The sequence below is a fragment of the Schistocerca nitens genome, chromosome 10 (assembly GCF_023898315.1).
Source record: "Schistocerca nitens isolate TAMUIC-IGC-003100 chromosome 10, iqSchNite1.1, whole genome shotgun sequence".
Taxonomy (NCBI): Eukaryota; Metazoa; Arthropoda; class Insecta; order Orthoptera; family Acrididae; genus Schistocerca; species Schistocerca nitens.
Genome location: NC_064623.1, coordinates 231,726,461 through 231,751,302, shown reverse-complemented (window position 1 = coordinate 231,751,302; position 24,842 = coordinate 231,726,461). Strand labels below are relative to the sequence as shown.

The window sequence follows — 24,842 nt, the reverse complement described above, 5'->3', positions numbered from 1 at the left end:
AACATAACCCCCAATCCCTGCTTAAATCCTTAGCACCTTCCCAGAACCTCTCCCTGGAATCAATTTCCCTTCTCATCCCTATGGCACACTGCACACCCACCTTATACATGCTCCTCAAATCTACAAACCTGGATGGCACATAGTGGCTAATAATAGTGCCTCCACTGAAAGAATTTCGGCCCTCATTGACCAACACCTCCAACCTACTGCCAATAATATGGCCTCACGTGTCATAGGTACCAACCACCTCCTTCACCGACTCTCCACCATCCCCACTCCTTTACCTCCTGGATACCTATTCGTCACTGTTGACGTCATCTCCCTATACACCGACATCCCTGACGTCCACGATCTTACTGCTGTTTAACACGTTCACCAATGTCCTTCAGGCTCTAAACCCACTACCCCACTCCTCATACACCTTACTAACCTTATCCTAACTCACACCTACTTATCCTTTGAAGGGTAGTTATACAAATAAATCTGCAGCACAGCCAAGGGCATCCGAATGGCACCCTCCTGTGCAAACCTGTATATGGGCCATCTAGAGCCTCCCAAACTACCAAATCCCTTGTCTGGCTCAGGTTCATTGATGATAACTTCACAATCTGCACTCAGAGCAAAGCACCCTACCTTCACAACCTTAACACCTCTCCCATCGCTTCACCTGGTCCTCCTCAACACAACGTGCCCCCTCCGTAGACATTGACCTCTCGGGAGAAACGAGCTGCAGTACCCTTTGTGACCCAATACCCACCCAGACTGGAACAACCAAACCGCATCCTTTGCCAGGACTCAGATAACCTATCATCGTGTCTCGAGAGGAGAGACATCCTAACCGACAACCTCCGAGCGAGATATGCCCGATGCACCCACCCGGCACTTCCTATTCCTGTCCTGCCACACACACACCACCAGCTCTGCTGCTATCATTGCACAGCTTTTTATACTGGTATGACTACCAACCAGCTGCCCACCAGGATGAAAGGCTGCCACCAAACTGTGACCAAGAGCAAAGTAGACTAATGTGTGGCACAATCTGCAGCTGAACATAACCTGCTTGACCTCAATGGCTGCTCCACACCCCAAGCCATCTTGACCCACCACTAGCTTTTTGTAACAGTGCAGATGGGAGTTATCCTTACAACACATTCTCTACTCGCAAAATTATACTGGCCTCAATCTACTATAATGTACTGTCCCCAAACCATTCACCAAACTGTTTTCATGCCTTTTGTCCTATCACTTCCTCCTTACTCTTGTCTCCCACCCTCTTCGTGTGCTGCCCTCTGCCAATGCACCTCCCCTTTTTTCACTCCATTCCCCCTGACCCTTCCCACCTTCCTCCTCCACTGCCTCCCAACTTGCACCTCTTGGCAGTCCAGTCCCTGCACCCACTGCCAGACAACACTCTCCTCTCCCTTTACCTGTACACTGCTAACCCTTCCATTTCCCCATCTCCTCCAGTTTGCTGCTGCAGGGATATCGTGGTCACGTACGCGTTAGGTGTGCTTGCTTGTGTGAATGAATGTGTGTGTGTGTTTCTCTTTCTTTGTCTTTTTCGGATGAAGGCTGTGGCCGAAAGTTAATATGTACGAGTCTTTTAATTGTGCCTGTCTGCAAGTTAATAACTCGATGTGTTGTCCGTATGGTAAGTTTGCAATCTATCTTTTTCTTACATTGCTGATATTCAAACCTGGAGTTTCCATTGTTTGCCTTCAAAAAAATATCATTGTTAAAAGATATCTGTAATGTATAGCGCTTGTTTACTTCCCCTCCCCTTAATCCATACCTTTTTCTTCTTTTCTTTCTCTTCTCTTTCAAAACTAATACCAATATGCTTTAACACACTTTTACACACATCACATGTCCTCATGAATTGTCTCCACTTTGATCTCTTGTTATTTACACATTTACTACTTTTTTTCTTACTGACAGACCTTAATTAAAACAAAAAAAGACAGTGTAGGCCGACACGTTAAGTACAGTACCCTTACCCAGTCCATGTCGTACGCAAAGTCTCCAACGTGTAAGATACCGTCAGCACTCTGGTGCATCACTTCCTCTTGCAGATAGGGGAGTGACTTTGCATTTAGAGTGCCCATATCCCCTAGGACCAAAATGCGTGGGGCCCACTGAGCCGCGGAATCACCGCCCTCGGATGCTGGTGGTGTCTTGAAAGAGAACACTGGTGACCAGCCACCGTCTGAGCTGCCGACATGGTACACTGTAAAAGATACACAAACAGTGACCGAAATATGTCAAATGTCATGTAGACAACATTGGGGGAGGGGGGGGGGGGTAGAGTGGGAGTGGGAGAGCACTGCATACAGTGAGATACAAAGAATACATTATTAAATTTGTAAATGAAACATCTACGCACAAAGTGGCAGCAAGAGAAAACACATTTAAAATTAAGGAAATTTAGGAAACTTGCAAGCTTTTGGAGACATTGGCTCCTTCTGACAGAAGTTCAGGAGGGGAAAGAAGAGGGATGAAGGAAAAGGACTGGTGAGGTTTAGGAATTGACGAGAGTTATGGAAAAGTTGCCCAGAACCCCCACATCAGAGGAAACTCAGAGGATAGGATGAGAAGGAAAGAGTATATTGGCACCATTTAGGGAATGGTGATAGTTACAGAAAAGTCACCCATAACCCTGGGGTCAGAGGGGACTTACTGGAGGGAATGAGCAGGAAAGACTGTCTCAGTTTTGAAGTGGTAGGAAAAGGGATGAAGGAAGAGTACTGGAGTACTGGTGATGTTTAGAAAATGCTGACTGTTATGGAATAATTGCCGAGAATCCTGGGTCAGGGTAGACAGAATGAGTCTTTCCTACTCATCGCATCCACTAAGTCTCCCCTGACTTAGTGTTCTGGGCAGCTCTTTCAATTCCCTACACCCCACCATGCCTTTTCCTTCAAATCCCTTCCTTCCCCTTCAGCCCATCTGACAGGACGAGGAGCCATTGGCTATGAAAGCTTGCACATTTCCTTGAATTTTCTATATGTTCTCTGCTGCCACTGTTTGGTGAGTAGACTTTTCACCTGTCAATCACATTAAATGTTCAAAAACAGCTTATTTTCACTGATATATTACTAAATTTGTAAGTGGTTTGAAAGTATACAGGGTGCAAAATTTAGCACACTAAGCTGGAACCTCCAGCAACAACAATGGCCTAACCTGTCTGGGTATCAAGTTAACAGTGCACGGATGATAGACACAAGTAAGTCATTCCATGCTGCGCCAAAGTTTAGCAACAGTAATGGCTAGCAAGTTATTAAATATCAGTCCCTTGGCAACTCACGACCAGATATTTTGAATGGAGCCACGGAGAACAGGCTGGATCGGACAACAGTCTGATTCCTTCTGTATTTAAGTAGATCAGGACAGCATGGACAATGTGTTATCTTGCATGGGACACAAGAACTGGCCCGAATAAGTCAAACGTGATCGACTTATCAGCTATCTGAAAGAAGAGGTGATCATGATGTTTTCCCAGTGACACTACGTATCATTGTGTTATGTGCTGGTCCCAAATGATCAAGAAAAAATGCCATCTGGCAACGTTTACTCTCCTCAGCACTGTGACTCGTCTCTCAAGATACAGTGTTGTCATTCAGTCCCCTACCAAGGAACACCTCTCTCTCTGCTGCTGCTTTAAGGGAAACCGCAACAACAGTCACCATGCTGACAATCCGTGCGGTCTCTAGATATTGTCACACTGTAGGTATGAATATTTGTCTTGCTGCAAAGCAAACCATTTCCCTACTCAAAAGTATCTAAAGTGATCGTATAACCCTGTACAGCCAAGTTGATAATATTTCTGTCCTCTCAGGCATTTGTTGCGTGGGCTCACTGAAATCTCGCATGGTATTAAGTACTGGCATCCTGAATCCATTGGCTCCATATTTGCAAGGCAGTTCTGGAATCCAGATCAATGTAAGCTGCAATGTCATGGAACGATAAACTGCAGTCTTCATAGGTCACAGTCCTGCTGTTGTTGAATTCACTTTTCCCCTCTTACAAACAGCACAACACAAACAATCAACATTAAAATGCAATTTCTAAGTAAGAAAACAGCCTTTTTTTCCTTTTCTTTTTTTTTTCCTCCTTATATACAGAATGTATATGGCATTCCTTCAGTGCTGTTCCACTGAAATGCTAATTATTTACATATACAAAATATATTGTATATCTCCTGCTAACTTTATATTTGTTGCAAGCAGTCTTCATGAAATTAATATTATAATATCCATCACCTTATAATAGCCTCTGTAGTGGAGTGGTCGGTGTATCTGACTGCCATACACAGTGAAACCCAGCATTTACACTTTCCGAGGGACTAAAAAAAAAAAATAAAATAAATAAAAATAAAAAAATAAATAAAAAAAAGTGTAAAATGCGGGAAAATGTAAAATGTGGGAAATAGCACTTTAAGCTGTAAAAGTTACGTATAGGATACCCCCTTGTACTGTATGTATGATATATGCACATAACAGGCATCGAAAGAGTTGTCAGATTTGTTTATTATCTAATGAAGGTTTATTATCTAATAAAAACTGCTGACATAACTGTAACTGATAACTGTCTGGGAAGCAGGAACATTTGACTCAATTTCAAATGCCATTATCGATGTTTTTGAAAGGCTGCAGCTGTCATTCATTATTTAAATAATGAAATACTGCACTAGTAATGTATTTTTTTCATGCTTAGCACGACTTGTTTCGAGAATTTTTTCTCTTTGCCAAGTGAAAATATGTAAATAAGTATTTTGTAAGGTGTTTGAATGTGTGTTATGTTGTGTCTCTTTTACTGTAGTCATGTACTGTACCTCACCAGTTATGTAGGGGAAAAAAAAAAGAAGAAGAAAAAAAAAAGAAGAAAAAAAAAGAAGAAAAAAAAGAAGGAAAAAAAAAAAACCACACACACACACACACACACACACACACACACACACACTGTTTGTAAACACTGCACTTGACAACAAGAATAAATTCTCTAAAGAGGTTTTGCTCAGCATGCATAAAACACGTAACCAGCACTTTAAATTAAAAACCATTTGAGCAACACAAAGTGAATGACTGCATCAACTACCACTTCACATGGCCATATGCCAAAACATGCTAAGTATGGTTCATCAGTGTTTGCACAGTAGAGGCAGTTTGGAAATGGTTGTGATTGGTCACGGTATCTTCATTCGAACGAACCTTGTTACTCACATCAGCCACCGTGCCAAGTAGAGCTTGGTGGTGGTGGGAGATATGGCATGAATTGTTCCACCTTTTACACGTTTACCGGTTCAAATCCGCTGAATAGGGTGCCCTGGTGTCAAGAAACTTAACCACGTAATATTTGTAAACATTACTGGATGACCAACATCATGTCAGCATCATTTTTTCGTAATGCTTAAATCGTGAGGAAATTATAAATATGTTGACACAAAATCAGGTGCAAATTAACATTGTGGGCATAGGAAATTTGACGGGACTGATAAAAAATGTCATAAATGGCAGGAAAACATTAAAGCGGGGTTATACTGTATATGACCCAGGTTCACCTCTTTGTACTGTCAGGGATTTTTCCTTCGTGGGACAACGAACTGAGTACAAACAGCCTTGTGTTACCAACAGAGTAGTTACATTGTAACTCTTATGTTGACATACTTGTTATTAAGGGTTTATTTATCTATTGGCACTTTTCATTTCTATTTCACTGTTGCTATTTGAGTTTACATATTGTCATTTGAAGATAGTGAATGGAGCTGTGGAGGCTAGAAAATGGAGTGTCAAGTGCAAAAATCTGAATATTTCTTATATATTCTCCTGACTGAGTTAAGTACAGGGGTGACAGCAGCAGAGGCAGTCAGAAACATTTGCACCGTGTATGAGGATAATACCACTGGACAGAGCACAGCAAGAAAATGGTTTTCTCGTTTTAAGGAAGATCATTTTGATATTAGTGACTCCATGTTTAGGAAGACCTTAGGGGTTTGATGAAGATCATTTACATGCATTAATACATAAGGACCCATGTAAGTGTACTCAAGAACTGGCAAATGTGATGAACTGTGTTCATTCTACCATTGTGTGATATTTGCATGCAATGTGAAAGATTCAGAAACAGGGTGTATGGTATTAGTGGCCTAAGCCAAAATCACAAAAATCAGCAGTTGCTGATGGGCATCTCTGCTTGCTCGTCATCAACTGGCTCGTGATCAACACCGACCATTCCTATCCTGTATTGTTACTGGTGATGAGAAATTGCGCCTGTATGCTAACGTAAGGAAAACAAAGCAATACCTGTGCCATTGCCAACAAGTGAAACATTTAGCAGACACAATTCAAGAACAATGACCAGGAAGACTGGGTGAACCGATGTTACTTCACATAACACCCACTCACATTCTGCCAGACTGCCAAAAAACACTAAAGAGGAGTTGGGTTGAGACGTAATTCTGCACCCCCTTCTTCACCTGACCTTTCACACTCAGATTTTCACCTTTTCTGCTCTACTGTGCAACCTTACAGATATGTCCTTTCTGCAATAAAATGTGCTCTGAACATGACTCGACAGGTTCTTTGCCTTGAAACCACACGGAATTGAAAAGTTACCCTAGTATTGGTAGACTGTTGTAAACAGGGAAGGAGAGTATATTATTGATGACTAAAGTCTCTTTTATGTGTATGTATTGCGTTTATTAAACTTGCGGACAATTTCTACACACTTGTGCTCCAGCCCAATATAAAGGTTAAGGAAATTTGTAAGCTTTCAGAGCCAATGGCTCCTTCTGACAGAAGGGTTCAATGGGGAGGAAGAGCGATGAAGAAAAAAGATGGCACGGTTTACAAGAAGTTGCACAGAACTCTGGGTCATGATGGACTTACCGAATAGGACGAGACGGAAAGACTGTTTGCGGGAGACTGCACTAGACGAAATTTGAAAAGGACGACGGCCTGGGGCGGCAACCGCTGGGTGGCGCAGGAGAAGAAACACGCCGTGGCGGAAAAGAAGAACTTCCCTTCCTATGAGCCTTCCTGGAAGGTCGTTTAGTCTAAGTACTGGGCGATGGCTAGGAGTGCGGGGTACGTAAGAAGTCTTCATGGGACGGTTCCTTCTTGAAGGCCCGTGCATCTGACTTCTGGGCCTTGGTCTTGGCAGAAGATGATTAAGGTGCTTGTGTCTTAGGGGCAACAGGAGGAAGAGGAGACGCTGACCGGGCGATATTAGCAATGGGCGAATGGACGACCGTAGCACTAAAGGTCAGATCGCATGTCTGCGTCGATACCTCCCTGGTAGGCTGAGGACGGTACTGTATTTCCCCGCTGGGAGCAGCGTGGGCTTACTACTACCAAAAAGCTTGCAAGCAGCTGAGGTGGACACTTTCTCTTTGATCCGAATTTCCTGCATACAGCGTTCATTCTTGCAGATGGGACAGTCGCGAGAGGACGCTGCATGGTCACCCTGACAGTTCACGCAATGAGGAGACGGAGGTGGACAGTCACCCTCATGGGCGTCCTTGCCACAAGTGACGCATTTAGCCGCATTAGAGCAATACTGGCGGGTGTGGTTAAAATGCTGACACTGTTAGCAGCGCGTAGGTGTCGGGACATATGGGCAAACAGAAATAACCTCACAGCCCACTTTGATGTGCGACGGCAGCTGAACACTATCAAAGGTCAAGGAAAGTGTCCGGGTCGGTACAAGGTCATTGTCGACCATTTTCGTGACCCTACGGACAGCCGTCAAGCCCTGCTCAACGAGGAAAGACAAAGACTCAATCTCCTCGTCAGTCAATCCGTCGAGTGATCTAGTAGATACCACACCACATGACGAATTCAGAGTGTGGTGAGCCTCCACCCGGACAGGGAACGTGTACAGGAGTGTGGCCCGAAGGAGTTTTTTGCCTGAAAGGCGCTCTCAGTTTCCAACAACAAGGTACCGTTACGCATCCTGGACAAGACTTGACAGATCCAGCTATGGCATCTACGCCCTTCTGAATAATGAAAGGGTCGACAGATGAAAAATCCTTTCCGTCCTCAGATCTAGAAACTACGAGGAACTTTGGGGCAGGCGGTAGTACTTTTGTCACTGGTGGCAGGTCAAGTTTCCGTTCGTGGGCAGAAGTCGAGAGAGAAGAAGATAAATCCATTGCGGATGAATCCCCCACGATTGCCAGCGTCTCCGATGGCGTGTTCCTTTCTTGTGGGGACCCTCTCTGAGGGCGCTCCCGCCTTAGGTGAATGTTTACACCTCAGGTCACACCTCCCGAGAAACGGACGGAGGAACCAATCGGCACGGTCGGAAGGTGTCAGCTCGGGCAATCACCCCTCCCCGGCCTGGCCTTTACCGAGGGGTACGCACGGGCCCTACTCGTCTACCCAGGGTGGCGAATTACGCTTTACCCCATCACCGGCTACGCGTGCAAACACGTAGGTCGGCCTTCAGGCACACACAGGGAGGAAAGAAGAATAGGAAAAAAAGGGGAGAGAGGAAAAGAAAGGACAGACTGTCTCAAACACCGAGGCGAAGACCATAGGGTGGACAAGAAGGCAAGGAGAAGGTGGCAAGGTAAAAAGTAAGGAATACAGTGAGAGAGACCAGATACAAGAGAGTAAGCGGGGGTGGTAGGGGCACACATTGAGAAAACCAGATGGTTCCATCAAGAGGGGGAGAACAACAACAACAACAACAACATCATTGGAATGAAATCCCCAGGGAACAAGGAAGAGAGGAAGAGATAGGGGCACATGGAAGAGGACAGTGCAAGGGGAAGTAAAAAGAGTTGGCAAGACCTGGGCAGAATTGAGGCAAATGGCCAAAGTCAAAGTCAAGCACTGGCAAAGAGCAGCAAACAAAGAGGGTGGAAGATGAGAATGGGGAGGAGGCGAGAGAACAGAGGGTGTGGACTGTTGGCTGGAAGGGGTGGGGACAAACGTTGCCGTAGGTCGAGGTGGGATAATTTTGGGAGTGCAGAATGTGCTGTAAGGATAACTTCCATCTGTGTTGTTTGGAAAAGCAGGTGGTGAAGGGGAGCATCCGGATGGCTCGAGTAATAAAGCAGCAATTGAAATAGAGCATTTCATATGCATGTTATGCCAAAGGGTGGTCTACTTTGATTTTTTCCACAGTTTTGCAGTGGGCATCCATCCAGGTGGTATCCATACCAATATAAAAAAAACTGTGCAACGATTGCAGTAGAGCTGGTATATGACATGGCTGCTTTCGTGGATTAGGATAAGCCTGTGACAGGGCTGGAATAGGAAGTGCTGGGTGGGTGGATTATTCTTGTCTTGCACCTGAATCTGCCACAGGGATATGACCCTTGTGGCAAGGGGAGTGGCATAGGAAAAAACTAGGATGTCGTGAAGGTCGGGTGGGTGACAGAACACCAGTTTACGTGGGGTGGGAAGGATCTCGGGTACGATGTCTCCGATTTCAGGGCTCGGTGATAGGTAATCGAAGATTTTGGGAAGCATATAGAAGGTGAGTGCGCAGGGTGTCAGAGGCGAGGTGGGAAATGGATTCAGAGGAGAGGTTCTGAGAAGGGACTAAGGCTGGAACAACTGAAACACATACTATGCGAGGTCTTTGATTACCTACGATGACTGTAGCCGTGAGTGCGTGAGGTACGCTCGATTGTGTGAATGAATGTCAGTGTGTGTCTTTTTCTGACATGCTAAGGCCAAAAGCTAATGTATAAGTGTTCTTTAACTGTGCCTGTCAGCAACTCAACATGTATCTTTATGGTAAGTAGCAATCTATATTTTCCTTGATATCAATTAATAATATTTATCTAAATTTATTGAAAAAAAATTGAAATTGACAAAGCTGTGCCGTGCAAATATGCAGGTTCAATTTTTTTTTCTGTAGTTAGTTTCAACTATGATCTGAGGAGAAGTAAAGCAGCGGACATCTGTTTCTCCCAGAATATTCTATCTACTTTCGTACAGGGGGTTCAGAAACAGTCCGAGAAGCTTATACAGGTCTTGCAGCAACAGTTTGAGAAATACCTACTAAGAAAAAACTTCAATACATTGCACCATTTCAGAGTTAATTAGCACTGAAGTTAGCTAACCAGGCTGCTGAGCGTGCAAATTCAAGTGGGCTGCCATATACACAATTGTTCTCAGATCAAAGATGATAACGCAAGGGACTGCTCAGCCTTTGGTTTAGGCACAATTCTCAGTACCAACTCGTGTTCAATTTTTGTATTGCTCTCTCGTTCGGTTTTAGAAAACCTAATGAAAAGCACATTTGGGAACACTGTCTCTAGTGGGCTGCTCGAATATGTGCGCACAGAGGCCCGATTAGCTAATTTCGATGCTAATCGATCCAGAAACAGCACAATGTGTCAAATATTTTTCTTAACATTTATTTCTCATCACAATCTACCCTTCAATGCCCTAAAACTGTTTCTGACCACCCAGTACATTTTCAAACAAAACTTGTATATACAACATGAAGCCATTTTGTATTCCTCCTTACAACTGCTTTGACACAAAACAGGAAAGTTGTATTTATGGCTTATTTGGTTGGTTGATTGGGGTTTAAGGGACCAAACAGCATGGTCATCAGTCCCTTGTATCACAGGTGGTCCTTTCAGACGGATTTACATCTCAGAAGAGTCATAATGATAAAAAGTAAAAGGCTAAAAAATGTAAAAGTGCAGTTGTGTTGTCAATGGTGAAAACAAAAGCAAGTCAGCAAGTGGGCAACCCAAAGGCTATGCTACAGGCAGGAAATATCCCACCTCTGTTGCAGTACAGGCAAGATGACCTGCTATTTAAAAGCATCCAACCGCTAGAATGTGAAAGTGCATATTGCAAAAGGAGGTTAACCACATCTAAAAGGCGATAAAAACAGAGTAAAAGGGAGAGAAAAGAGGATCTTGGCCAGGAAGTGGAGTCAGGAATCTCCAAACACAGCTTACAGTAGGACACTGCCCAACCCTCACCACTTTTCCCCTACTCCAGAGGGAGATTAAAAACACTAGAACTGAAAATAAAAGCCACTTTCACGGAGGAAACCGAGAACCAATTCAACCATCCGGGAATCGTCTGTCAATTTTAAAGGTAAAGTGTGGGGGAGTCTGTACTTAGCACGCAGAGCCAAAAGAAGGGGGCATTCAACCAAAATGTGGGCCACCGACTGGAAGGCTCCACAACCACATAGCGGGGGTGGCTCATCACGCAAAAGAAAACCATGGGTCAGCCTGGTATGGCCAATGCAGAGACGACACAGTGTGGTTGAGTCCTTCCGGGAGAGGCGAAAGGAAGAAAGCCATGGGCCTGGTGTCACCTTAATTGCACGAAGTTTATTAGACAGTGGAGTAGCCTCCCAAGAATTGGCCCATGACTGCGAAGTGGGATTTGATGTGAAGCCGTAAATCCGCTGCAGGAGGGGTTACAGAAAACGGGGGGTAAGTGACTGCTCCCCCAGCCAAACGATCAGCGAGCTCATTTCCCGGGATACCCACATGGCCAGGGACCCATAGGAAGTAAATGGAACAAGCAGCACGGTGAGTATCAGCGAGATGGTCATGGATGGCCGAGACCAAGGAATGGCGGTAGAAACAGCGGTCAATAGCATGAAGGCCACTCCTTGACTCCGTACATAGCAAAACGCGGTGGAATTGGGATTGTTAATAAAGGTAATGGCCTGGGAAATTGCCATCAATTTCGCAGTAAACACCCCACAGGTAGTTGGCAGGAGATGATTTTCTGTGCCAACAGAGGACGTGAAGGCATATCCCACATGATCAGCAGATTTAGAGCCATTGGTGTAAAAAACAACAGCATCCCGAAACTCCCATAAAATTCAGTGGAAAAAACAATGGAACACCTTAGGGGGAACAGAATCTTTCGGACCTCGGCAGAGGTCCATCCGAATCTGGGGCCGAGGAACTAACCAAAGGGGGCTGTTGGGGAGTGAACGTGGGCGACAATACAAAGAAGGAAGCTGAAAATCATGGCGAAGAGACACCGGAGCCCAACTGATAACCCCGGCCGAGGGCGGGAATCAGGTGGGCGACGTCCTTGGTCTGGGAACAGAACAATGGGAGAGGAATGGACAGCGATTGCGCAAGGAACCAGAAGCTGGGACTGCCGAACAGAAAGGGAAGGGGGGGATCCCAGCTTCAACCAGGAGACTATCAACAGGGCTAGTATGAAAGGCACCGGTGGTCAAACGGATACCACGATAGTGGACCAGATCCAGGAAGCGCAATGTGGAAGGAGCAGCCGAACTATAAACTTGACAACCATAGTCCAAGCGAGACAGCACTAAAGCCCGATAACAATGGAGAAGGGTGGAGTGGTCCGCACCCCAAGAGGTGTGGGCATGAAGCGAATGACATTGAGTTTACAGAAGCATTCTATCTTCAGAAGTATGATATGAGGCAGCCAAGTGCACTTGTTGTAAAAAGTAGACCCATGAAACGAAACTGTGGGACCACAGGTAATTGTCGTACATCGACGTAGAGATCCGGATTGAGGTGGACCGTAGTACAGCAACAGAAGTTGACCACCCGCAATTTTAAAGCAGAGCATTGAAACTCGTGTGAGAGGGTCCATGCAGAGGCACGTCTGGAGCTGCTGTTCTGCAGAGGCCATCGAAGAGGAACTAACTAACCCAAATGCAGAAATCATCCACATGCAGAACAGGGGACCGACAGATGCTACAAGTCCATCTATAGCAGTGAGGAAAAGAAGTACACTGAATATGGAACCGTGTGGAATGCCATTCTCCAGGGTCCATGGAGAACTAAAAACAGTACCAACCCAAACCCTGAATGACTGATGGAACAGGAACTGGCGGATAAAAAATCGGGAGTGGGCCCTGAAGACCGCACTCAGGCAGTGTAAGTAAGATGTGATTATGCCAAGTCGTGCCATAGACCTTGCGAAGGTCGAAAAATACTGCAACCAAATGGTGGTGCTGGGAAAAAGCCTGCCGAACTGCGGACTCCAATCAAAGTAAATGATTGATCGGAGACCGTCCCTCTCGGAAGCCACACTGGTAAGGGGACAATATCTCCCGAGATTCGAGGACCCAACTGAGCCGACGGGCTACCATCCGTTGAAGTAACTTGCAAACAACATTTGTCAGACTAATTGGCCAATAGCTTTCAACAAACCAGGCTTAAGGTCAGGAACCACGATGGTATCCGCCCATTGAGAAGGGAATTCACCCTGGAGCCAAATACAGTCAAGCACCCGGAGAAGATGGTGCCATTGTGGAGCACTGAGATATTTAAGGAATTGGTTGTGAATGGAGTCTGGGCGAATCATGAGAAGAAGAAAGTGCAGAAAGAAGTTCCCATTCAGTAAAAGGTTCATTGTAAGGTTCTGATTGACAAGGGGTAAAACGTAAGGCGGAAGTTTCGGCCCGCTGTTTCTGGTGAAGGAAAGCAGCCAGATAGGAGGCTGCTGCTGATGCTGTTGCAAAATGGGTTGCAAGATGTTCCGCGAGAATCAATGGGTCTGTGCAAAGGCCATCCGGGAGGTGAAGGCCTGGGAGGGTGGACTGCCGAGGGCAACCTTCGGGAGAGCGAAGTGTAGCCCATACCTGTGACATAGGGACAGCAGAACCGAGGGAAGAAAAAGCGTTCCCAACACACCCGTTTCCTCTGTTTGATTAAGTAACGGGCTTTAGACTGATGGTGTCTAAAGGTAATAAGGTTGGTAACGGATGGCTGCCTCGTACGATGTTGCAAAGCTCAACGGCGATCACAGATGGCAATGGCAATGGCCATACTCCACCACGGGACTTGCTGGCAGTGAAATGGTCCACATGAGCGTGGGATAGTAACGCTAGCAGCACGAAAAATCACGTCAGACAGGTCACATAGGACATCATCAATACAACCCGCAAAGAGGGAGAAAAAACGACTTGTGCAGTATATAGAGGCCAATCTGCATGTTGTAAAGACCAACGAGGTAACCTGTCCATCGGGGAGCAGGAAGGGAGTGAGAGAGTCAACGAGAAGTGGTCACTATCACAAAGGGTGTTGTGTGGTGACCAGTGTAATGAGGGGAGGAGGGGGAGAGAAGAAAGAGAAAGATCAATGGCAGAAAAGGAACCATGACCGGTACTGAAATGAGTAGGGGAGCCATCATTAAGAAGGCACAAGTCGTGGTCTGCAAGAAACTTGTCTATGAGAAGACCCCGACTAGATGGAAATGCACTGCCCCACAAGGGACGATGAGCATTGAAATCCCCGAGGAGGAGGAATAGAGGAGGAAGCTGCTGAAGGACAGTGAAGGCAGCAACTTTAAGAGTGTTGTCAGTAGGGAGACAAAGTTTGCAAAGCGAGACCTCAGAGTCCAGGTGGACCCTAACAGCAACCGCTTCCAATGCAGTTTGAAGAGGAATCCACGTGCTAGCAACGTCTGTACAGGCCAACGTACAAACGCCACCAGAGGCCCGCCCGCAGGGGGCCGAGCAGATTTCGACAGAAAACACTGAACCCATGGGGGGTCAGTGAGTGAACATCAGTAAAATGAGATTCCTGTAGAACCACACAAGCTGCATAGTAAAATGAAATAAGGGATTTCAATTCCAGAAGGTAATGGTAATATCCATTACAAACCCATTAGATAACCACAGAACGATGATTCAAATGGGGGGTGAACAGGCTAAAGCCAGTCATGCCACCAGGTCACCATCCGTCACCGTCAAGGAGAGGGTGACATCCATGAACAGCAGGTCAGAGTCATATTGCGAAGGTGGGGACGGGACCTCTGGCAACACCAGAAGCTCTTTGTCCCGGGACTTCTCCTTTTTTGTTTGAGATCGAGGAGGGCTGTGTGGGAAGAAGGAGCCAACTGCAGCAAGATCTGGAACAGAAACAGAGCGGGCGACCTGGGGGCCCACAGACCGTGGCTCTCGTGGTCGTCGTGTGGGAGAGACGCCGAAGATGTGGGACAGTTCTCCAGCTGGGGAGCGGAGTGGGAGGGGGGGGGGTAAGGAAGGTGGGGGGGTGAAGATGTAACTAACACACAGGATGAAGACGTGCATACTTCTTACGTGCCTCAATGTAGGTTAGACGATCAAGGGACTTCTACTCCTGTATCTTCTTTTTTGTCTTATAACCTGGGCAATCCGGTGAACGTGGAGAATGATTGCCATGACAATTAACACACACAGGAGGGGGAACACAAGAACTCCCCTCAAGGAGTGGACGTCCACAGTCACCACAGAGAGAGGGGTCTGCGAACAGTGGGAAGACGTGTGTCCAACACGTAAGCACTTAAAACATCGCATAGGTGGTGGGATGTACGGCTTTATGTCACAATGATAAACCATATATTTTACCTTCTCAGGGAGGGTATCCCCTTCAAAGGCCAGGATAAAGGCACTAGTATCAATGCGATTGTCCTTCAGGCCCTTCTGAATATGCCGAACAAAGTGAACATCCCGCCGCCCTAGATTGTCCCGAAGTTCCTCATCAGTTTGAAGAATGAGGTCCCTGTGAAAAATTAGACCTTTAACCATATTCAAAGACTGGTGGAGGGGAGAGGGGAGGTAATGGACACAGGAATTGTGCCAAGATGGTCACAGGCACAAAGGGCCGCAGACTGGGCAGCTGAAGCAGTTTCGAACGACGACGAACCCAACCGCATCATGCTCAGAGTGTCCTCTTCACCAAACTTGTCTTCAATGCGTTCCACAAAAAATAAAGGTTTGGTATTGGTGAAACTATTCCCATCAGTCCTGATGAAAACTAAATGATTCATTTCCATTCAAGGAGACGGCCATAGAAGAACGTCCAGAGTTGTGGACCCGTATGCGTTTCATTTGCTTCGCGCTCGCCCTAATACTACCCACTCCGATTAGGGGCTTTCCCCAAGGGCGCCACCCAGCCACAGCAAGGGCAGTCTGGCACGGTGGCCATTGCTGAGAGTTCTGATGTTCCAGGATGACAAGCAACCACTCCTAAGCTTACATGATGAGGTCATAGCTCAGGTATCAGAAGTGTGATCCTGGTGTTTTCAGGGGGCTCAACCAAAAGGGTACACAGCAACCCCACCACATGGGCTGGCTATGTACCCAAGCATCGGACAATGACGTGAAGGAAAAGATAAAAGGGACTAGGAGGGCACATGCCGGAGACACTAGGTAAGGTGCTCTTCCCTAAATGGCTCACACTACGGAATAGGTATTTAGTAGTGGAGGTCAAACCCCAGAGGGGGGCCAGAGAATGCCTAAATGATGAGGTAATTACTGAATGAAAACAAATCGCAAAGCCAACATAACCAGCAGGATAGCGGGGTCTACATAAACAAGGACAACAAGAGAGGGGAAGGAGCAAGCGAAGGAGCAAGGAGCAAGCCACAATGCAAGGAGCAAGGGGCAAGGGAAGGGAAGGAGCAAGGAGCAAGGGAAGGGAAGGGAAGGAGCAAGGAGCAAGGAAAGGGAAGGGAAGGGAAGGGAAGGGAAGGGAAGGGAAGGGGGAAGGAGCAAGGAGCAAGGGAAGGAGCAAGGGAAGGGAAGGAGGAAGGAGCAGGGAGCAAGGAGCAAGGGAAGGGAAGGGAAGGGAAGGGAAGGGAAGGGAAGGGAAGGAGCAAGGAGCAGGGAGCAAGGAGCAATGGAAGGAGCAAGGGAAGGGAAGGAGCAAGGGAAGGGAAGGAGCAAGGGAAGGGAAGGAGCAAGGGAAGGGAAGGAGCAAGGGAAGGGAAGGAGCAAGGGAAGGGAAGGAGCAAGGGAAGGGAAGGAGCAAGGGAAAGGGAATACAGCCCGGGAAAGAAGGAATGCTGCAATAGTTTGGGGCCCAGTACTCTCCATGCACATACTCACGAAAGGACCGTGAGCCCCCCTGGGGGGTGGCGTATTTGCTTACGATTAGAGTGCTGCTACGGAAACTGAAGAATCTGGAACTTTGTAATCCTACTCATTCACAAATTAAAAATACGTGAAGTACTTTTATCGAAATTACTGTCCTCAGAGATCCAGGAGCTGGAAAGCTGTGTCTCCCACCATGTATACCAGTGACTTGAACCAATTTACTCATTCATTTTAAGTGACTTCAATTCTTAATCAATGTTTGCAATAACAATGAACTAGGCTCAACGTCAGAGACAGGTGTGAGGAGATTGACAGAAAGAGGGGGGGGGGGGGGGGGAGAGGAGACACACAAACACAGGGGGGAGCTGGACAAAGACAGTAGGTGGAAGGAATTCATTATATATGGACAATGACAAAAGGTGGAAGGTATATAACCTCCAATTCTTATATATATTTAGCAATTGTGAAACATTGCCAGATTCACTAGTTGTATATAAACAGAAAGGTGGCTACAATTAATATCTAATGCAGCAAATCCAAACTCTTTGAACGTTTTTCAGTTTTTTCACCCTTCTAAATGGTCAGTGTTAATGATCTATATCAAAAGTCATTACTCACTGTAACTTGCACCATATGTCAGATTAGACAATCTGACACGGTGAATGTATTGTGATCTGCAGCCTCCTTTTCCACACTCTTCAAAGTAAGTCATGTTACCATGCTGGAGCTCCAAACCCGGAAGGGTCAGACCAAATTCCACAAAGGAATCTGCTGTCTTTTCCATTGTGCTCCATGTTATCACGACTTCGTTTGGCTTATCTGCAATCAAGTTAAATTGCAATTCCAATTACTCCAATGCAATGAATGACAATACAATACAATAAAATAAAATGTAACACTCATTTCAATAACAAGATAACAGTAATGCAATACTAAATACCAAACAGGTCATTAAAATCAGCTGATGCAAAAGATTCATGTTGTTCACAACCTATCTGCCTAAATGAGTAAAAACTGAGTCAATACATTACTATGTTTGTTAGTGAAAAGTACAATCCCAGGCTAAAAAAAAAAAGTCTGGATTGAGGATTTCTTTGTAGGAATGCTTCCACCGTTACCTGAAGCGCAAAATCATTAACAGATTAAAAAATGACTTAAGCTCTGCCCTTCAGCAGTGTGTTGTGACTCTTGTCGTTCATGTTGGCAGAAAATATGAACAGTAGCACCTTGAGAGAGAGAGAGAGAGAGAGAGAGAGAGAGAGAGAGAGAGAGAGAGAGAGAAAGCTGCACGAACATTCAATCAGATCTGGGAAAAACTTCAAAGAGGTGCAAGTATGAGCAACATGTTTTAAATCAGCGGCAGCCAAGAAATCGGATGGTTGGTTTGGGGTAAAGGGGCCAAACTACAGGGTCATCAGTCCCTTTTCCTGATGCAAGCAAGGCTCAAGGTACAAAAAAACCCAACACCACACCTAAAAAGAACACTAATGGAATGAACAAAACGTGGAGAATACATACACCACAAGGAAAGTAGAAGAAGGTATTAAAACAGAGAATATGGTCTGGGCTGGCTGATCACAATAATAAAAGAGGATGAGCCACCCACTCTGCAACACATTAAAATGTTCACCTCAAAAAGCCAAGGCGAGATGAACACATGTAGCAAAAGACTACCACCAAGCCAAACAAATGTAAAGAAGGTGCGACCGATTTAAAATGGAGGGAGGGTGGAAATCTCAGAGAGTACAATAACCCCTCTCATGAATAAAACGTAAGAACTAAATCTGCTGTTGAGGCAGTGTCACTCAAAACCGAAGGTAAGGTGCTGGGAAGGTTAAAGGTCCACCGGACAGAGGCAGTCTTATTAGCGCCACAGTGACACCGAGGTGGGTCCTCGCGATGGAGGAGGTAGCTACGTGTTAGCCACGTATGGCCAATGCGGAGCGGGCAGAGAACCACAGAGTTCCTGTGAGAGCCCAGCACGGAGGTCTTCCACACATTCGAAGTCTCCTCAAGGGCGCACAGTTTGTTGTGCGTACTGAGATTGTGCCATTCCGTCTCCCAAAGCTGACAAACCTTGTGGCATAATAATGATTGCAGGTCAGTTACAGGGATGCCAATCTCCAGAAGCTGTTTCCATGTAGCCTGTTTGGCTGTCAGGAAGTTCATTTCCTGGGATTCCGACACGGCCTCGGGTTCACACAAACACCACGGAACGACTAGACCTTTCCAGGGCATAGACGGACTTCTGGATGATCGCTATCAAAGGATGGTGGGGGTATCACTGGTTGATAGCTTGTAGGCTGCTCAAGTAGTTAGTACAGCAAAGAAATGACTTGCCTGGGCAAGAATGGATGGGCTCAAGAGCACGAGAAATGGCAGCCAGATCTGCAGTGAAAACACTGCAGCCATCTGGCAAGGAGTGCTGTTCAATATGTCCTCCAGGAACATACACGAAGCCAACATTACCACGTCAAGAATCGAGAAGTGACGGCAGAGAGCTGCGTGGTTAATCGGGTCCTTAGGACCGTGTGAAGCTTCGGCCTAGGTGTACACCACGGAGGTGTATGTGAATGGACCTCGAGTATAGGTGGTAAACACAAGCACTCCACTTCAGACAGAAGAGATCGGACACAAACCACTATCTTAAGCAACGAGCTGGGACTCTGACGCACGAGATGAAGCGCCGTGGATGGGAAAAGGAGATGGTAATTCGGATGCTCAGGAGAACTACGCTTGTGTGCAACATAACTGGTGATCACTTGTGCACACTTTACCTTCAATGGAGGGACTCTGGTATCCTCCACGACACTGGTCACCGAACTTGTCCTAATAGCTCCTGTTGCCAGTCAAACGCCACAGTGGTGCACTGGATCGAGTAAACGCAATGCTGAAGGCACCGCAGACTCCCATAGTCAAGGCGGGATTGAACAAGGGCTCTGTAGAGCTGCATCAGCTTAGAGCGATCTGCACCCCAGTTGGTGTTGCTCAGGTAGTGGAGGGTATCGAGGTGATGCCAGTACTTACGCTTCATCTGTCGAAGATCAGGAAGACACATCAATCTGGCTTCGAAAACCGGCCCTACGAATCGATACGTCTCCACTACAGTGAGTGGATTGTCATTAGGGTATAGTTCTAGTTCTGGCCGAACGGTACGACGCCGACAGAAGTGCACGACACACGAGTTTGCTGCTGAGAACTGGAAGCTGTCGGCTAGAGCCCAGGGCTGTGCCTTACGGATGGTTCCCTGTAGGTGCCGCTCTGCAACACCGGTACTGAAGGAGCAGTATGAAATGCAGAAGTCGTCTGCATACAGAGAAGGTGAGACTGACAGCCCGACAGCTGCTGCTAGAGCGTTATTGGCCACTAAAAACAGAGGTACACTGAATACAAAGACCTGCGGGATGCCATTCTCCTGGATACGGAAGGAACTATAGGAGACACCAACTTGGACACAGAAAGTATGGAGCGATAGGAAATTTTTGATAAACGTCGGGAGTGGGCCACAGAGACGCCCCTCATATAATGTGGCAAGGATATGATGTCACCAGGTTGTGTTGGAAGCTTTTCGTAAGTCCAAAAAGATGACTACCAGGTGTTGGAGTCTGGAAAAGGCTGTCTGGATGGCAGACTCTAGGGAAAGTAAATTATCAATGGTAGAGGGACCCTGGCAGAAACCGCCCTGGCATGGACCAATAGGCCACGTGACTCCAAGACCCGACACAAGTGCCAACTTACCATATGTCCTAACAGCTTATAAAAAACGGTGAGGCCGATGGGCCAATAGCTATCGACACCGAGCGTGGTTGAGCGCTGGGACGATTGGGCTATCCCGCCATTGCAATGGAAAACCACCATCGCACCAGATCTGGTTGAAGATGATGATGCGATGTCACTTGTAGTCGGACGAGAGATGTTTAATCATCTGACCGTGGATCCAATCTGGCCCAGGAGCTGTCAGAGCAATGTGCAAGGACGCTGAGGAGCTCCCACTCTGTAAATGGGTTTATGGGGTTCACTGTGACGTTCAGTGAACGACAGGGCTTTCTTTTCCATCCGATGTCTGAGGGCGTGAAATGCTGGGGGATACTTTTCTGACGTGGAAGCTCTAGCACAGTGCTCAGCAATTGGGTTTACGTCAGTAGGTAACACACCATTGATCTTAATGCCAGTAATACCTGTCGGGGTCTGGTACCCACAAACACGTCTGATCTTTGTCCAGATATGGGAAGGTGACATATGGCACCCGACACTCCTGTTTCCATCTTTTTATGAGCTGGTGAACGCATACACGGAGACGATTAAAAGCTATTAGGTGCTCTACAGAATGGTGCTGCTTATGTTGCTGTAGAGCTCGCCGGTGCTCTTTAATGGCCTCAGTGACTTCCGGTGACCACCAAGGTACTGACTTTCGCCAGGGGAAACCTAAATAACGTGGTTTCCTCCTCAGAAACGTTTGTTCTAGTGAACTCCTCAACTACCACATTGATGGTACCATGTGGGGGAGATTCAATGGAGACAGCAGAGGTGAATACGTCTGGGGGTATGGTGCTGGGGGAGTGAGAGGAAGATGGGAATGTAGTCACTACAACACAAATCATCGTGGGCTCTCCAGTGGACAGACGGGAGAAATCCTGGGCTAAAGAGGGATAAATCAATGGCCGAGTAAGTGCCATGAAAAATATTGAAATGTGTTGGGGGCCCAGTATTTAAGATCCAGATGCCAAGCTGAGACGGGAAAGTTTCGACATCTCTACCTCGACCAGTAAGCACAGTGCCATTCCACAAGGGGTTACGGGTGTTAAAATCTTCCAAAAGTAGGAGAGGTTTAGGGAGTTGATGGATCAGTGCAGCCAATGCATTGACGGGTACTGCACCATCTGGAGGAAGATGCATGTTGCAGACAGGCATTTCCTGCGTAGTCCTTAACCTGACAGCCACAGCTTCAAGAGGGGTTTGAAGGGGCCCAGGTTCACTGCATACTGAGTTCAGGACATAGACACAAACTCCATCTGACACACTATTATAGTCGCTACGGTTCTTGTAATATCCCCTATATCCGAGATGGGCAGAGGTCCGCATTGCGGGGAACCAGGTTTCCTGGAGGGCAATGCAGAAAGCAGGTGTAAAGCTTAACAGTTGCCATAGCTCAGCCAGGTGGTGGAAAAAACTGCAGCAATTCCACTGGAGGATGACGATATTGTGAGACTGGGTAGGCGTGAAGCATGCAAGGAGGCAGATTACGCCTCAGGGTCAATGGCTGCCACCGATTGAGTATTTCTATCCATTCCTATTGTGGATGAGGCGTCAGTGAGATTCACGTCCTCAGGGGACGCTGGTATCTCCACGTCAACTGCAGGTGCAGAAATGGTAGGGAGTGGTGGTGTTTAGGCCAGACTACTACTATCTTTGCTTGCCCTCATTTCTCTTTAAGGGCTTGCTGGCAGGACTTCTTTGAAGTAGCTTCAGGCACAGAGGAAGATCGTGAAGCACTTTGTGCAGCAGGTTTTGACTCCTTTAGCCACTGGAGAGCGTCCACTGTGGCATTAGTGGATACCTTGGGGGAGAGGGTCCCCAGGGACCCCTTCCACACGAGAGGTGCAGAGGCGGCTCGTTTCTCTGGTTGGGGGAGGGGGATGTGACCGATTTCTCCCGCGTTTGGGGGCCTTGCTGCTGAACTAGGTACTTTGGGAGCAACGGAAGGCAATTTCCCCCTACCACCGAGAGGGGAGATGTATTCCGGAGGACCCACTGTTTGTGGCACAGAGGGTGGTAGACTACTACTTGTGATGGCGATGGTAATGTAGCTGCAGCGTATGTGGATGTCAACTGAACAGGGCACGATTGACCTTTTCAGGTAACTAATCACCCTCGTAGGCCAAGATGAAGGCACTGGTAGCAACCCTGTTGTCTTTGGGCCCCCTGTAAATGAGCTAGATGAAATGAACTGCAAGAGGTCGCAATGGAAAATAATACTCTGGACCGTGTTGAGGCTTTTATGGGGAGTGACGGAAACAGGAATATCACACAGCCGGTCACAAGTGAGTGAGGCCCGGTACTGGGCTGGGGTTGATGTCTGAATCAAACTGCATCACTCCTCGTCTCGGACAGTGCTGTCACTTCCTCTAACTTATCCTAAAGATAATATATGAAAAGCACCAGTTTGCTTTTGTTCTACAATATTATTTTTATTGCTAACCGGTTTTCGGCTTACAAGGCCATCTTCAGACATTTACTGAGTATTATCACCAAATAAGTTAAATGTTAGCAGACAACATTGGAAGAGAAGTAACACATCTAGAGTGAAGTAGAAACATACAGTGAGTAACATCTTTGCAATGAAATAGTAAAAACTGAACAGTACATAAATAACAATGGAGTTGACAGGAACACCTTTAGCACAAAATAGGAATAGCATGCCTACATAACAGTTTCTATTAATAAACAAAACTAATAAAATAAGATAAAATTAGTACTAGACAAGGCTGCATCAAGAGGTATGAAACATGGAGAGTGATACACAACCAATTAAAAAAGAAGAGACAGTTGTCAATGTAAATACAGAATACACGAGGAACTTAAGCAATATCAATAAGATAAACAGAAATTAGTAAATGCAGGAAAATTGAGGTGTTTGAGGGAACCTACAGTTTGAGAGTGTGATGGTACTGCATTTTAACACTAACATTATAATCAAAGCAGTGGCTGTATACCAGTTTACATTAAATAAATGAGCAAAGTAAAATATGAACAGTGCTTGATGAGACAACTACAAGGGGAGTTAAACATGGACAGTAATACAAGTACAAGTTAAAAGCAAACCCTTAACTATTGAAACTACAGCATATGTGGAATACAAAGACAACTGCAACAAATAAAACAACTTAATGACTACAGGAAAATGGGAATATGTGGGAAGAGAGAGAGTGTGGGAAGTAATGAACAACAAAGATGATTATATGAAGTTTAGGAGAGGGGAAGTGTTGAGCTGTGTCTGGTCATTTAGGATGAGATCTGGACTGTGAGCAAGATGTTTGTTAATTTCCAGGGCTTCCAGCAGGTTGAGTTTATGGCCTTTGTTTGCTAAGTGAAGTACATGGGACACTGGCTGGTAGTTGTGACTCTCACTCAGTACATGCTCAGCAAATGCAGAGTCTGAATTCTGCAACCTCCAGCTGCGTTCATGTTCAGCCAGCCTAGTTGATATGTCTCTGCCTGACTGACCAATGTAAAATTTGTCACAATCAGAACAGGTGATTTTGTATACCCCACTGTTGGCTAATAACTGGATCTTGTCTTTGCTATTAAAAACACACTGGGCTGTAGTGTTCCTGACATAGTAGGAAACCCTATACTTGCAGGATTTCAGTGCTTTGGCTACAGTCTGTGATACTTGACCTAGAAATGGTACAGTACACCATTTCTTGCAGACAGTGGATGGGGAAGCAGGTGGGGCATAGAGGAGGGGTATAATTTTCCGTTTTTGTTTTCTGTGCAAGATGTGGTCAATAAGTACTGGATTGTAGCCATTGGCTGAGGCAATAAATTTTATTGTATCTAACTCTGTTTTAAAATCATCTATGGACATGGGGATAGATATGAGACGGTGTACCATTGAGTGGAAAGCTGCATGTTTGTGAGTTATGGGGTGTTGTGAGCAAGAAGGTATTACTGTGTCTGTAGTTGTTGTTTTTCTGTAAATTTTGAAACAATGTGTGTGTGTACTGATGTCAATGGTGAGATCTAAGAAGTTTATGGATTTGTTGCCAATTTCCATAGTGAACTGGATATTTTTATGTTGACTGTTTAGGTTTTTCAAGAATGTATTGAGTTGTCTTGTAGTACCAGTCCACATACACAGGACATCATCTACATATCTAAACCAGTATTTGATGTTTGCACTCAAAGGTTCTGTTTTTAGAAAATTTTGTTCAAAATGGTCCATAAATATTTCAGCCAACAGTGGACTAAGAGGGGAACCCATAGCTAAGCCATCTAACTGTTTATAAAGAGTGCCTTGGAACTGGAAATAGTTCTGTGCGCGGCAGGTCTGTGTG

The 24,842-nt window shown here is 46.0% G+C and overlaps 1 protein-coding gene across 1 annotated transcript in view; it reads right to left on the bottom strand.

Annotated features, from left to right (window-relative positions):
- Nucleotides 1-24,842, bottom strand: part of LOC126210180 (acid phosphatase type 7-like) — a 168,699-nt gene that overhangs the window by 88,922 nt on the left and 54,935 nt on the right. The window contains exons 3-4 of the mRNA XM_049939342.1: nt 17,404-17,604; nt 1,998-2,227 (exon numbers count right to left, since the gene is read on the bottom strand). Of these exons, the coding sequence (XP_049795299.1) occupies nt 1,998-2,227; nt 17,404-17,604 (431 nt within the window). The remainder of the gene's footprint in view (nt 1-1,997; nt 2,228-17,403; nt 17,605-24,842) is intronic.